The sequence below is a fragment of the Somniosus microcephalus genome, chromosome 3 (assembly GCF_052327205.1).
Source record: "Somniosus microcephalus isolate GS21.2 chromosome 3, FLI_Smic_1.0, whole genome shotgun sequence".
NCBI lineage: Eukaryota > Metazoa > Chordata > Chondrichthyes > Squaliformes > Somniosidae > Somniosus > Somniosus microcephalus.
The window spans coordinates 65,794,162-65,810,210 of NC_140989.1; the positions used below are offsets into that span (position 1 = coordinate 65,794,162).

Consider the following 16,049-nt stretch of genomic DNA (forward strand, 5'->3'; position numbering starts at 1 on the left):
CCTTCAGTCCCATCAATTTTCCTAACACCATTTCCCTACAAATACTGATTTCTTTCAGTTCCACCCTTTCATGAAATACAAATTTTTAAAATCACCAATAAAGATAATTGCTATTTCTGCTGTACAGTATTGAAAAGAGACTCTGAAATGTGACAACAAGGTTGGAATATGTGGTCTGGTTTAGATTTTTTTTAAACATGTTGGCTTAGAAATTCAATAGATGCAATAGAAGTGTGGCTGGACAACAAGGTTGGAATATGTGGCCTAGTTTAGATTTTTTTTAAAACACGTTGGCTTAGAAATTCAATAGATGCAATAGAACTGTGGTTGGAAACTATCCACACTACGGAGAGTATAGACTAAGATGGCCTACCCTGGATATGTGTAAGGCATTGTCTGAGATGCCTGTAGTATTGGGCCAAAAGCAGCGTCGGAGTGCAAGTTTACGCAGGAGGGCCACCATCAGGTATGTGAGTATTCTTTTCGGAGTTAGGCCACCAACCACAACTTTTGGCCCAATACTACAGGCATCTCAGACAATGCCTTACACATATCCAGGGTAGGCCATCTTAGTCTATACTCTCCGTAGTGTGGATATTTTCCAACCACAGTTCTATTGCATCTATTGAATTTCTAAGCCAACATGTTTAAAAAAAAATCTAAACTAGGCCACATATTCCAACCTTGTTGTCCAGCCACACTTCTATTGCATCTATTGAATTTCTAAGCCAACATGCTTAAAAAAAATCTAAATCAGACCACATATTCCAACCTTGTTGTCACATTTCAGAGTCTCTTTTCAATACTGTACAGCAGAAATAGCAATTATCTTTATTGGTGATTTCAAAAATTTGTATTTCATTATCAACTTAAATTTCTACATAAACTGCTTCAGACTATTTTTTTGAAGGCCAGAACATTTTTAAAAAGTGTATGAAAATATTTTCTCTCTCCCATTGGGTCAGTTAGTGATTTGTTGCCCTGTATAGAACTGAGCCACACCAACCAATAAAGTCGAAGTTTGATCTCTGCTCTGTGCTGAGTTACAAAGATTAGCTGGGTGGAATTAGGGGCACTGGAATTGGGAGGGGGGCAATCATTGAGAGTTGAAGCTACTGATTGCTATTCATGACTCCTGCTGGAAAGTGCCCAATGATACTTGGATTCCTCCACCATATTGCCCATCTCATTTGTGATCTCTAATTTCTTGTGCCATCCTACACCCTCTACTATTCCAACTCTGCATTACTGTTTGTTTCTTACCCCCAATCCACTATCGGTGGTTGAGCTTTCACTACAGTGCCCTTGCTCTTTGCAATTCTCCTAAAAACACTTATATTGCTATTCCACTTCAAAAACCTCTTGATGCAGGAAGAAGCAGTGAAAGGAGAAAAGGGAATTGAGTTTTTACAGTGTATACAGGACTCCTTTCTCACTCAGTACGTAAGAAGTCTAACAAGAAAAGAATCACTGCTGGATCTTATAATGGGTAATGAACCAGAATAGATAGGAGAAGTAAGAGTAGGAGAGCATCTTAGTAGTAGTGATCACAACATAGTAAGGTTCAAGATTAGGATCGAGTGTGACATAAGTAGGACAAAGACTAAGGTAATAGATTGGAAAAGAGAAAATTATGAAGAAATGAGGGTGGAACTAAAGAAGATAAACTGGGAGAAAATCTTGAAAAACAAAGAGACAGCAAAAAAGTGGAAAATCTTTAAAAGGGTAATCAATAGAGTTGAAGAGAAATATATTCCACTAAAAGCCAAAACCAACCAAGCAAGCTAGTTATGGGGCACCGTGGATGAATAAAGAACGAAAGGGAAAATTGAATCTGAAGATAACAAAATAGGCACTTCACTAGAGGATGAACATAAAAAGAATATTAATACAGTTGGGATAGAAAGGGAGAAAATAATTTGAAACTAGCAAAACTAAAAGGGGGAAAAATTGAGTCGTAGCGCCCCGAAGAAATTAGCGCCACCGCGGCCGAAATTCATTGGTAGCGTCCCAAGAGGGAAGCGGGGTGCTACTGGAAGCGCCCCCCCCTCCCACATGGGGCGCTGCGAGGGAATATCACGACGCTATGTGCCGCAGCGCAACGCTCTGTAGCACGTCGCGCCATGGTACTGCAGGCCTTCCTCCCCTTCTTAAAGGGGTGGGGCCTTGCGCAGCGCGACCCAGGGCCCAGCTGGGCCACCAGGGATTGGAGTGCTGGCAAAAGAGCCCGGCACTCGAGAAGTGCCGGGCTCACGGAGCACAGCCGGCACTCTGCGGAGGGGGGGGGACAACGGGGGCAGGTGCTGGCAGGCGGCCAGCAACAAAAATGGTCGCCTGGCACCTCGCCTTTAATTAGCACCGCCCCGGCCGGAGGTAGGCCCCCCTTACCCCGTCGAACATAGTGTCCGGCGGTACGTCAGGGTGCGCTACCGAAGATCGCGAGCGGGGCACTGCGCACAGCGATGACGTCATTGCCGGCGGCGCAGCACCGCGGGGTGCTAACGGTTACCGCCCGCTAACCTCCCGCTGAACTTCGCAGGAGGCGTTGGCGGTGCTGTGCCTGGGCGCTAGTTACTTTGCGCCCTGTTAGCGCCCTAAGAGGGTGCTAACGGGAGGTGCAAAGCAACCGAATTTTAGGCCAAAGAGGATAAAACCCCAGGTCCAGATGGTATACTAAAGGAAACTAGGGAGGAGATCGCAGAGCAGCGAATATATATATTTAAGGTGGGGAGATGCCGGAGTTGGACTGGGGTGGACAAATGTAAGAAGTCACACAACACCAGGTTATAGTCCAACAGCTTTATTTGAAGTCACAAGCTTTCGGAGCGCTGCTCCTTCGTCAGGTGAAGTGGAGAGATGCATAAAGACACAGCTTATATAGTCAGAGAATAATGTCAGATGTTTACAGGTAATCTATCTAACTGCCATTTATCACACCTCGGCAGAGAGATAATCACAGCAATCAAAGGTGTGAATGGTGTCCAAACAGGTCAGTCAGGAAAACATTACATCAAAGAACAATGAGGTGGGGTCACAAGGGGTCAAATGTTGCAGATGCTGGGGTCTGTGTGAAAAACAAAAAAACAGACACAAAACTTTTTTTTTGCTGGAAATCACAGCAGGTCCGGCCGCATATGTGTAGAGAGAACAAGCCAACGACGACTCGAGTCTGGATGACCCTACGTCAGGTGGGGTTACATGTAGCATGACATGAACCCAAGATCCCGGTTCAGGCCGTCCTCATGGGTGCGGAACTTGCTATACACCAGATACATCGACGACATTTTCTTCCTATGGACCCATGGTGAAGAATCACTGAAAAGACTACACGGTAACATCAACAAGTTCCATCCCACCATCAAACTCACCATGGACTACTCCTCAGAATCGGTTTCATTCTTGGACACATGAATCTCCATCAAAGACGGACACCTCAGCACTTCACTCTACCGCAAGCCCACGGACAACCTCACGATGCTCCACTTCTCCAGCTTCCACCCTAACCATGTTAAAGAAGCCATCCCCTATGGACAAGCCCTGCGAATACACAGGATCTGCTCAGATGAGGAGGAACGCGATGGACACCTACAGATGCTGAAAGACGCCCTTGTAAGAACGGGATATGACACTCGACTCGTCGATCGACAGTTCCGACGGGCCACAGCGAAAAATCGTATAGACTTCCTCAGAAGACAAACACGGGATACAACCAACAGAGTACCCTTCGTCGTCCAGTACTTCCCTGGAGCAGAGAAACTACGCCATGTTCTTCGCAGCCTTCAACATGTCATCGATGACGACGAACACCTCGCTAAGGCCATCCCCACGCCTCCACTACTCACCTTCAAACAGCCGCCTAACCTCAAACAGACTATCGTTCGCAGCAAATTACCCAGCTTTCAGGAGAACAGCGACCACGACACCACACAACCCTGCCACAGCAACCTCTGCAAGACATGCCAGATCATCAACACAGATACCATCATCACACGTGAGGACACCACCCACCAGGTACATGGTACATACTCATGTGACTCGGCCAACGTTGTCTACCTCATACGTTGCAGGAAAGGATGCCCCGGAGCATGGTACATCGGCGAGACCATGCAGACACTGCGACAACGGATGAACGGACACCGCGCAACAATCGCCAGGCAGGAGTGTTCCCTCCCAGTCAGGGAACACTTCAGCAGTCAAGGACATTCAGCCTCCGATCTTCGGGTAAGCATTCTCCAAGGCGGCCTTCGAGACACACGACAACGCAAAATCGTCGAGCAGAAACTGATAGCCAAGTTCCGCACCCATGAGGACGGCCTGAACCGGGATCTTGGGTTCATGTCACGCTACATGTAACCCCACCTGACGTAGGGTCATCCAGACTCGAGTCGTCGTTGGCTTGTTCTCTCTACACAGATGCGGCCGGACCTGCTGTGATTTCCAGCAAAAAAAAATGTTTTTTGTCTTTTTTTGTTTTTCTCACAGACCCCAGCATCTGCAACATTGCCCCCTTGTGACCCCACCTCATTGTTCTTTGATGTAATGTTTTCCTGACTGACCTGTTTGGACACCATTCACACCTTTGATTGCTGTGATTATCTCTCTGCCGAGGTGTGATAAATGGCAGTTAGAAAGATTACCTGTAAACATCTGACATTTTTCTCTGACTATATAAGCTGTGTCTTTATGCATCTCTCCACTTCACCTGACGAAGGAGCAGCGCTCCGAAAGCTTGTGACTTCAAATAAAGCTGTTGGACTATAACCTGGTGTTGTGTGACTTTTTACATATATAGTTAACACAGATGAGGAGGACTTTCTTCACTCAGAGGGTTGTGAATCTTTGGAATTCTCTGCCCCAAAGGGCTATGAATGCTGAGTCTTTGAATATATTCAAGGCTGAGATAGATAGATTTTTGGACTCCAGGGGAATCAAGGGATATGGAGATCGAGCAGGAAAGTGGAGTTGAGGTCGATGATCAGCCATGATCTTATTGAATGGCGGAGCAGGCTCGAGGGGCCGTATGGCCTACTCCTGCTCTTAGTTCTTATGTTCTTAACTGGTAAATTCTCAGCACTACACAGTGTTAACAAGGTACAAATGCATAAAAACAGGTAGCATATGTTGAGAAATTTGAGTTTTAAATGCTTTAAAAAAATTTTATAGAGACAAAGTCATCTTAGTGAACATCCATAAATTCTGAAGGGGCTTGACAGGGCAGATGCTGGAGGATGATTCCCCTGGCTTGGGAGCCGAGAACTCGGGGCCACAGTCTCAGAATAAGGGGTCAGCCATTTAGGACTGAGATGAGAAATTTCTTCACTCAGGGTCGTGAATCTTTGGAATTTCTACCTCCAGAAGGCTGTGGATTTCAGTCGTTGAGTATATTCAAGACAGAGATCGATAGATTTTTGGATAGTAAGGGAATCAAGAGATATGAGGATCAGGTGGGAAGGTGGAGTTGAGGTAGAAGATCAGCCATGACCTTATGGAATGGCAGAGCAGCCTCGAGGGGCCAAATGGCCTACTCCTGCTCCTATTTCTTATGTTTTCTTGTTATATATATATATAGAAGAGGAGATAGTGCCAGAGGACTGGCAGACAGCTAATCTTGTTCCTATATACAAAGGGAGATAGAACAAAACCTGGGAACTATAGACCAGTCAGCTTAACATCAGTGATAGGAAAGATACTGGAATCTATACTAAAAGAAGTGATAGAAAAGCATCTAAAGACAGAAAACATAATAAAAAATAGTCAGCATGAATTTCAAAAGGCCTAAGTCATGCTTAACTAAACTGATAGAATTCTTTGAAGAGTAGACATGGGTAATGCACTTGATGTCATATACTTGGATTTTCAAAAGGCCTTCAATAAGGTACCACACGGTACATGTGGAGTCCAGGGACAAAATAGCTGAATGGATAGCAAATTAGCTGCAATATAAAGAGAGAAGAATAGGGTTAAAGGATTGTTAGTCGGATTGGAGGAAGGTAGTAAGTGGTGTTCCACAAGGGTCAGTGCTGGGACCAATGTTATATGTAATTTACATCAATGATTTGGACTTAGGAACAAGTAACTCGATATCAAAATTTGCAGATATCAAACTGGGGGTTATAGGTAACACTGAGGAAGAATGAAACATAATATAAGACATTAGAAAATTTGCACACTGGGCAGTTAAGTGGCAAATGAACTTTAACATAGATAAATGTGAGGTGATGCACTTTGGTAGGAAAAATAGAAACATCACCTACACATTAGAAAATAAAGAACTGAATGGGGTAGAAAAGCAAATGGATCTATGGCTACAGGTGAACAAATCATTAAAAGCACCATCTCAGGCCAGCAAAGCAACTAAACACGTTAACAAAGTACTGGAATTTATTTCTAGGGGTATAGAATTCAAAAGTAGTGAAGTTATGTTATACTTGTATAGGACCCTGGTCAGGCCGCAATTAGAGTACTGTGCACAGTTCTGGTCTCCAAACTATAAAAAGGAAATGGAAGCAAGTTGTTGTTGCTGTTGACCATTGCGTGCACTGTTTTGATCATTTATAATTTCCATTTAGAAATATTTTGCCCATCTGGAAATGTACTTTCACATTTTTGCAATTCATACAGAATGAGTCATAGATGGATTTATGAACACATCTCATTGCAATCCTTTCAGTCACAGCAACTCACTTTCTTACATTCTCCTTTAACTGGGAGTTTGGGCAGACCAATAGCAAATCTCCTCACAGCTTCAACATCAATGCTGATTTTAATCAGGGAGACGCTACAAGTTAGGATTAACGAGCTAGCATGTTTCCCCTTATATGGACACTGCCTAGTGGCATAGCTGAAAGTTGATGAAAAGTGAAACTCATATGGCTGGTAGATTCAGATATAGAATGCTGCTAGGATACAAAATTGTGAGTACACCAGTGTGAAGCAAACTTAATTTTTCACTACTTTACGAAGCATTATTAAGCAGGAGAGTTTTCTTTAAAAGAAGGATTTTTAAAAATTCCATGAGAGAGACACAAACAGTCTTTTCTACAATAAATTCTTAGTTGTTACAAATCTGCATACAGCTGACTGCTTTATAATAGTCTCTAAGAGCAATACAACCAATGTCTCATAGTAAGGGCTATGTTATAGACAGGGTGCTTTATCCGTTTTCTCTAAGTGACAGAACCATAAATTATGCATGTCATCTCAAAGGTTGTGGGATATCAAAGAGTATTGCAGTCAGGGGTTATTGTATCCGACATGCAGATTTATATTTCATTGGCTGTATATCCACACAGTGGTTATAAATAGGCTGATAGTCTACTTAAACCTGAGTGTTTTTGGATTTTATGGGGGAGAAATTCAACATAATTTCATTTGTTTTTTTGGAGTAAAATAAAGGATAGAGAGATGAATTTTGGATCGCAATCTCCATGTCCGATCTCCTTCTGAAGTGCGGCAACTGCCAAATTGGAAGCCCACAAAATTTAGGTGTCCAGGACACCCGCCTGAAACAGGCGTTCGGCCCCTTGCATATGCAAATCAGGGTCTAACGCCAGTTGTAAGACTCCAATTGAAAATCATGTACAAATAGACGGAGCTTGTGCTGTACATGCTCCACCCAGTTGTTCCAGGTCTTGAGCTGCCTAACCTGCGATTCTTAAAAGGACCACTGGAGACTGCTCAAAAAATGACCAGAAAACTTTTTATAAGTTATAGTTCTGTGGAGCCAGGAGGAGTAGGCGTCTTCCTCCTGGCTCCACAAAATACTGCAGACCGTTACCGGCCTGATCTCCTCCCCCTCTGCTTTGCCTCCCTCCTTAGGCAGGCCAACTCAGTGTCTAAGCTGGCAGAAATTGGTCAGGCCCCGAACGGTTTCCAAGAGAATGAGAGAGGTTTATGAGCACCCAATATGCACCTGTAAGGATACGAGTGCCCACTGGCCTCATGCAAATGAGGTGCCCTCTCACTGACCCCACATAATCAGAGTGAGCGTTGGAGGGCACTGGTGACCAGGTGTTACTACCAGGATCATGGCCCGTATAAATTAGCAACTACTTTGTATTTTTCCCTCTGGGGTATAAATTGTTCTTGGGCGACAGCGCAAAACAGATGATAGTGAATCAGCAGCCTGTTTTACACGCCAGCCAATTTTCTTTTCCATTGAAGTCACCATAAAAGAAAATTAGGTAGAGTGCAAAATAGACTGCCAATTTGTTGCGCTCTGTTGTGCACTGTTAACTTAATATGCTATCTGAAGTAAAAATAAATGAATAGCATTTATTTAAAACACTTCAGTTGAAATTGTACTCAAATTCATCACCCAGTTGGCATTCAAATCCTTTTCAAAAAATAAGGTGGAATTTTAACTCTCTCCCAATTGGCGGTAAAGGAGCTGGTCAGCAGTTTGAACAGAGTGACTTTGATCCTGCCAATTACCCATTTTAGCGCTATTGGTATTGGCGGCATGAGGCTCCTGCCAGACACGAGTGGGATGCCCACAGCTATAGCTCAGCCAGGTAAAACTGTCGGGAGACAAGCGAGGCCCTCTAAGTAAGTTGAAATTCTTTCCATAGTGAGGCTCGGTGGAGCACAAGGAATTTTTGGGCCTCTGCTTCTCTGGGCTCGCCTTCCAGTTACGAAACCATCACAACACCCACCACCCCCAGACTTACCTTACTGCTGACAGCATTGTTTTGGGGCCAGCAGACATGCTCCAGGCCGCTGATCTTTATTCCCCCCCCCTTTGCCGGCCAGCTGCTGCTTCCAGTGAGCAGCTGACTGGTAGCATTCTGATGAAGACTCCTGCATGGAATTGCTATCTGCTTCTGCCGGCTTCCTGCCAGGAGTTAAAATCAGAAACTGTTCGGGACATAATTGACTTTTCCACTGAAAAATAAATAATAGAATGTTTATATTTTGGAACATTAACTAAAACTATGATGTGTGTAAACAGTAACAGGTTATTTTGAAATGGTCGTGTATTTTTCTCTCCTCTTCCATATACAGACAGCCTCTTTTTTTTAAAAGAACAGTTAATATAAACTTTACCCAAATAGAGCTTTTGTAATTTCTCCTCTAGCTTTTCTTCAAATAATTTTGAAAAACAATGAAATAAATATTGGAAACTGAAGACAGACATTCCAGCAATGGCGCTGGCTAAATGCCATTAGGAAATTGTGCATACTGCACATGGTCAGATAGCAAGATCTGTCTTCAGTTAACAAAGTCACAGCTCTGGGCAAAAATATCAAGTTCAAGAACAGGCTTTTGGGAAAGGCTGAGATCTTCAAGTGGAAAATTTAGTGATGGCATTAAAAGACACAAAGGACAGTTCAGTGGATAAATTTAATCATGTTATTGTGATATATGTAATTTAACCCCTTATTTTGGACAAAGAAATTCCAATTACTGAGAAATAATGGCAGCCAATTTTGTTTTACAGAAAACATTTAAAGTGGTTCAGTTAGTTCACTCATTTTTCTTTTAGTGGGTTTTCCTGACTGGTCCTTCAGGATTGTTTGTTTCCATAAGTCCTTAGTTGATTCTCGTCAGGAGATTTCTAGCCTCTTACCCTACTTTTGAGTGGTATATTTCCTACCTCTTCAGTTCTGATTTGCTGCTGTTTTTCTTTGCGTCAGTCAATAAATGCGATTTTTCTATTAGAAATATTGACATGAGGTTTTCCCATTGTAAATGTTGACATAGGGTTTTCCTATTATAGATGTTAACACAAAAAATGTTACCTAAAAATTGTGGGGGTAAGGGTACTCTTTTGTTTGGACCCAAAAAACCCAAAACAAATTGGACTGTAAATTAACAAAAGTTCAACTAAAACTTAACAAATCAAATTAAAATTTGGTTTTCCGGGTTGATGATGCACTCCAGTCCCCGCGGCGCCCACCGGTCGCGGAAATACTCAAGCGTGCCGGCGGACACCGCGTGCTCCATCTCCAGGGCCACCCGGGCGTGAACATGGCCGTGGGGGTAAGGGTAATGCATATAGGAAGTACACACCATACTCAAGACTTTCAGTATATGACTAGCAGATAGGCAATGGCTGTTTTGCTGTCCTTATGACCATTTAAATTGTCTCCCAATGGTAGATTTTATTGTGCCACCTGCACTGATTTAAAAAGTAAGTTTAAAAAAAACTAAAAGGCTGTTTAAAAGCAGTGAGCTAAAACAGGCATTTTGTTTTTAAGGTAATTAAAGAGTTAATATTCGTATAGTATAATTAGATTAAGTGGTTATAAAAGATTATTTTTGTTATAAGATTTTGGTGCTAGTTTAGCCAGCATTAAGACAAGAGCTCAGAGAAGAGTTCCTAGTGGGAAGGAAGGCTGCAAGAAATGTGAGAGATGGGGTGTAGTGGGTGGGAGGTCAGGGGTTGTGATGCAGCGAAGTGTAAAGCCTGAGGTGGTAGGTTTGAGGCCCAGCAATTGCTAACAGGTATATGAAACAGGGAGTTGGGGGATCAGGAATAGCCCTCAACACCAGTTGCCAGCTGGAAGTGGGGCAGGTAGGCTCAAGGGCTACGTACAAGGCCAGTCACTACAGCTGAGGAAAGGAAATAGGGCAGGTGGAGAGTGGATAGGCCCTGACTAGAGGACTAAAATTGGAATCATGCGGCCAGAAACAGATCAGCTGCCCAAGGATCAGGTAAAAATAAAAATGGAAAACTGGGTGAAAAAACAAAAGGTGTTGCAGTGTGAAAGGCCTGAACTTACAGCATGACAAGCAAATGTTAATATAGGATTTTCCCACTATAGTTATTGCCACAAAAGCATTACTCAAAAATCATGACACAGGAAATCAGGATAATGTTTATATAGATTAGTAATACTGGACTGATAATTTATGGCAATACTATATCATTATAATTTATGGCAATACTGTATCATTATTACTTATGAGAAAGGAAAACTTATTTTTGATTTATTTGGCTTTATTTCACAAAAGCATTAAGTTAGATCATTGCTGTGACACAGTGTTGTAAAACCCCAGTGCAGTTACTCACTGTACTCAGTTTGAATTTCACCATTCACTCTGTTTGCTTCTTGTTCCCACTGCTGTGTGACTGTGATTAAACTGAGTTTACTTATTTAATTAGTAAAAAAAGTAAAGCAGAATATTTTAAATATTATTGACAACAAAAAAGTATTGGCAATAATGAACAATAAGGCGTGTGTAAATCAGTGTCTGTTTTCAATTTTTTGTCTTATTCTGCTTCTTAACAGTCTCGTTTTAGAGTACCATGAATGCTGGCAGTGTTCCAGTTCCTCGCCCAATGGCTATTCGTCAAGCCGAAATGTTGAGTTAACATCAAAAAGGCTTTTGATAAATCTCCATACAAAAGACTATTAATTAAAATCATAGCTGTGGGGATTCAGGGCAAACCCTTGGAATGGATACGAAACTGGCTGAAGGATAGGAAACAATGATTACTTGTTAGAGTTATGTCAGAGGGGGGAGAAGTACTGAGTGAGGTGCCTCCGGGCTTGGTGTTGTGGACTACTGCTGTTTCTAATTTACATAAATGACATGGATTCAAATACTCAATGCAAAGTGGCCAAATTTGCAGGTGACACCAAACTAAGCGGGCAGTGGAATCTGAGGTAGCAGCTCAGAATTTATGGAATGAATTGGACAAAATATATGCAAATATATTAAATGATCAGAACCACGGCAGATAAGTGTATGGTGCTACACATGGGGAGGAAAACTAGACAACACATGTACTTAATGAATGATATTGAAATAGCTACGGATGAAGCTGAAAGAGACTTGGGAGTCTTAGTAGATTCGATGAAGAATCCAGGTAGCAATCAACAAAGGCAAGAGGATGCTGAATTTCATAGCCAAAACAGCAGACTATAAGTCAAAGAAAATAATGATCAAACTCTGTAATACTCTGGTTAGACTGCACCTTGAATACTGTGTCCAGCTCTCAATGCCAAGAAACAAGAAAGACATTCAAGCACTGGATGCAGTACAAGAAAAAACCATGAGGCTGATCCCCAGTGTCAAGGATCTGAGTTTTGAAAAAAATACCGGAGAAACTTAGGCTTTTCAGCCTAGAAAGAAGGCATTTAAGATGTGATCTTATAGAAATATACAAAATTGTTAAAGGTATAGAAAAGTTAACTTGGAATATTACTTTAAATTAAACTCCTTGAGTACAATTAAGGGATATTTACTAATAAAAGATAATTGTAGGACAGATATCAGGAAATTCTTGTTCACACAAATAGCAATCAATGTGTAGAATAAATTTCCAGATAGAGTAGTCAAGGCAAAAGCTCTGGAATCATTTAAGAAACAATTGGATGCTACAATGGGTCTTTCTGAATGGATGAATTAAGATGCACCAAAGGACCATCCTCACCCATAACTATCTTGTCATCTTGTATTCGAAGATTTTTTAGCTGCAAAACATCACTGCTGAGCTTGAACCTGTCCTCAGCCAACAGTCACACATGTGCATTTCCAGCAAGGGTCATTGGATATGTCAGGATTTTACCATAACAGTAATCTCTTTAGCACTGTATTACATCTTATGCCAAAGTAATTGCTAGTATATTAAAAGCTCTGATTTAATCACGCTTTATCATTCATAATTGCCAAAATATGGAACTGCTAGACATTCATTAAAATAGATTTAAAATTGTTTAGAATATGAAAAAGAGTAACAGGACTGAATAGTCTGGAAGATTTAGAAGGTAAAATAAAATGGGCGCCGACTAATCATTTGGTTAGTAACACACCATTTCATCAGTAATTTTTTTAATATAACTTGTAAAAGTATTTGCTTATTATTAATTTATAATGTTATATTCTAATTAGAACACTGTATTCAGAGGATGAGGAGGACACCCCCACTTGATGAACTGCAACCTCCCCCCTATCAGGATGATAACGGATCACCACATCTCTCGTATACACCATCAGAACTTGATGACAAGTGTGAACTGTCTCATTCCAGTGCAGATTGCAACAGTCCACGCTGTTCATACAGTAAGTGCCCTAGCGAGGGAAGTGTAGGCCATGAGACAGAGAGCTACCATCACAAAGGATACGAGGAGGATGTTCCCAGCGACAGCACTGCCATCCTCAGTCCAGAGGTAATAGGAATGGAGATTTCCTCCTGGTTAATGAGTTATGTTTCACTTCAAGTATCCATAATAACTATTGGGGGTTGCAATAATTTACAAACAAACTGAAAGACCTCATTGTACTCTTGCCCGCACATATCCATCCTTCCTTGAGTTAAGCAGATTCTTTAAGTTCATATAGCTCTGTAGTGTTTTGCTGACCATTTGTTTATATACTTCATCTCCTCATGCATTTTCAATCATTAAAAAGATAGAGCCTCACCTAGCAACCTAACTGAATTCCCTTCTCCTCCTACTTTTAAGCTGGAGATTAAGCAGGGGTCCAGTAGAAATGTTCAAAATTATCAACTTTTTTAATTAAGTAGTGAAAGACTGGATAGAAATTTTCTCTGAGCTGCTCCCGCTTCGCCGCTATGACTTCACCATAAGTGCAGCAGAAACACAATTTTTTCGGGTAAACGAGGTTTCTGCTGCACTTCCGGCAAAGTTACGGCGGTGGAGTAGGAGCATCTCCGAGGAGATTCCTAGCCAATATTCTCTGTGGCTGGTGAATCAGTAAGAAGGGGGCATAAGATTAGGATTAGGACTAGGACTAAAAACATTAAATGGGAATTTAAATAAGAATTGTTTTCCTACAAAGGTTTGTTAGAATATGGAGCGCATTCCTGCAAGTGGCTATTGAAGCTGATTCAGTAACAACATTTAAAAGGGAATTATATAAACAAGTGGGGAAAGAATTGCTTTGGTCGCTATGCATAGTGACATTGTTAATGAATTAAAAAAGAAAATGTTTATGGTGTCGCTACATAAAGAAATCAGAACAATTTTTGATCCTTGAAGAACAATACTAAAAGTTAGAGGACAGAGAGGTAAGTAGGATTGGATTAGTTAGCTCTGATTTAGAGTTAGCACCGTTACTAGGCCTGATGGGCCAAGTGGCCTCCTTCTGTGCATAAATTTCTATGATTCTATGCAGTGTTGCTGACTAGCTACAGGCATGGCTATGGCGACACTGTTTTAGCCACATGCACTAATTTTAGTAGAAAACGCCTTACATACAATACAGGTAAATGCACTTCACATGTATATTTACTTAATATCTACTACTATTCAGTGCTAAACTTTGCAGTCATTCTCTTTCACCAAAGTTTGGAATTCAGGCATGAATTCACCACATTTTAGTGCAGATTCTAAGTTTTTCTCCACCAGTTGCGAATGGGAATTTGACTTCGTCAGAGTTATTGCTGGGCATATTGACTTGCATAACGAGACGCACCAAACCCACCCCTGCTCTCCATCCAGAACACGGTTGGATACTGATTGTCCTTTGCCATGATGTGCCTTATTGGAGCTGCTATTGGGTGGGCTTGCTTTCTTCTGCTGGTCTGGAATGGTTAATCCGATCAGTCAAGCTGACCACGATCACAGCTCCCCTCTCCATACAATGTTGCTGGTGTTTCCATGGTGCTGAAGTGGGCATTTTCACTCGTGGTTGTACACAGTTTTAGTAGATAACCAATTGGTAGTAACCAAACCACACACAATGATCAGAAATCACTTGCACACTTTGCTTTTCGTCTTACCATTTTACCAACACACACGCAAAAAAGTTAAAGTATACGTGCATCACATGCCCAATGATGGTGTCTATTACTCGTTTTTTATTTACTAATCAAAAATGCAATTAGCCGCATCTGGATTCCCAATTAGCCAAATGTGGCTCATGGCTAATGTATTGGACAATACTGTTCTAAGCTTAACTCAGCATATTTATGCATCATCTGACACACACAGACCTCAACCCAGGATGCTAGCAGTGCACCAGCTTAACATTACAATATTAAGTGGATGGTGTGCATATAAAATGTATATGTATACTTAAATAAATGTACTATATAAAAACTACATATATATCAATGAGATAAATGGCTGGCAATGAGATACAAGGTAATTGTGTTCGCCTTGGGTTTTATGATATCCTCAACATCTCACTTCAGTTACTATCTTGCACATTCATTATCAGGCATATATATGGGTTAAAAGGCAATTAGATCAGTTTCTGGTGAAATAATGGATTGAGAGGTATAAGAAAACAGGGTAAATAGAGTTGACCTATTAAAAATAACATTCTTTTTTCAAAATATTCTCATTTTCCCAGAAGAAAATGACTTCACAAATGATTAGTACCAGAGTCTTTTTTTCTGATACTGAGGTCTTTCTTTGTGTCTTTACTTTCTACCCTTATTGCTGGCTAAGATCAATGTTTGTAATAGCATTTTAGAATAGGCTCTCAAGTAGGAACATAGGAACAGGAGTAGGCCATTAAGCCCCTTGAGCCTGTTCTGCCATTCAATGAGACCATAGCGGATCTGTGACCTAACTCCATATACCCGCCTTTGGCCCATATCTCTTAACATCTTTGGTTAACAAAAAGCTATCAGTCTCCGATTTAAAATTAAAAATTGATCTAGCATCAATTGCCGTTTGCAGAAGAGAGTTCCAAACTTCTACCACACTTTGTGTGTAGAAGTGTTTCCTAATTTCACTCCTGAAAGGTCTGGCTCTAATTTTTAGACTATGCCCCCCAGTCTTAGAATCCCCAACCAGCGGAAATAGTTTCTCTATCTACCCTATCTGTTCCCCTTAATATTGTGAAAACTTCGATCAGATCACCCCTTAACCTTCTAAATTCTTGGGAATACAACCCTAGTTAGAGGAATCTCTCCTCGTAACTTCACCCTTGAAGTCTGGGTATCATTCTGGTGACTCTGCACTCCCCCCAAGGCCTTCCTAAGGTGTGGTGCCCAGAACTGCTCACAGTACTCTGGGTGTGGTCTAACCACGGTTGTGTGTAGCTGCAGCATAACTTCTACCCCCTTGTATCCTAGTCCTCTAGATATAAAGGCCAGCATTCCATTAGCCTTTTAAATTATTTTCTGT

The 16,049-nt window shown here is 41.5% G+C and overlaps 1 protein-coding gene across 7 annotated transcripts in view; it reads left to right on the forward strand.

The window, feature by feature from the left end:
• Window positions 1–16,049, forward strand: part of LOC147121110 (synaptotagmin-14-like) — a 262,320-nt gene that overhangs the window by 179,432 nt on the left and 66,839 nt on the right. For 6 of the 7 annotated variants that reach the window (XM_085980841.1, XM_085980846.1, XM_085980853.1 and 3 more), the window contains one exon: window positions 12,841–13,118. In XM_085980841.1, the coding sequence (XP_085836967.1) occupies window positions 12,841–13,118 (278 nt within the window). The remainder of the gene's footprint in view (window positions 1–12,840; window positions 13,119–16,049) is intronic. The other variant, XM_085980854.1, reaches the window with a different exon arrangement.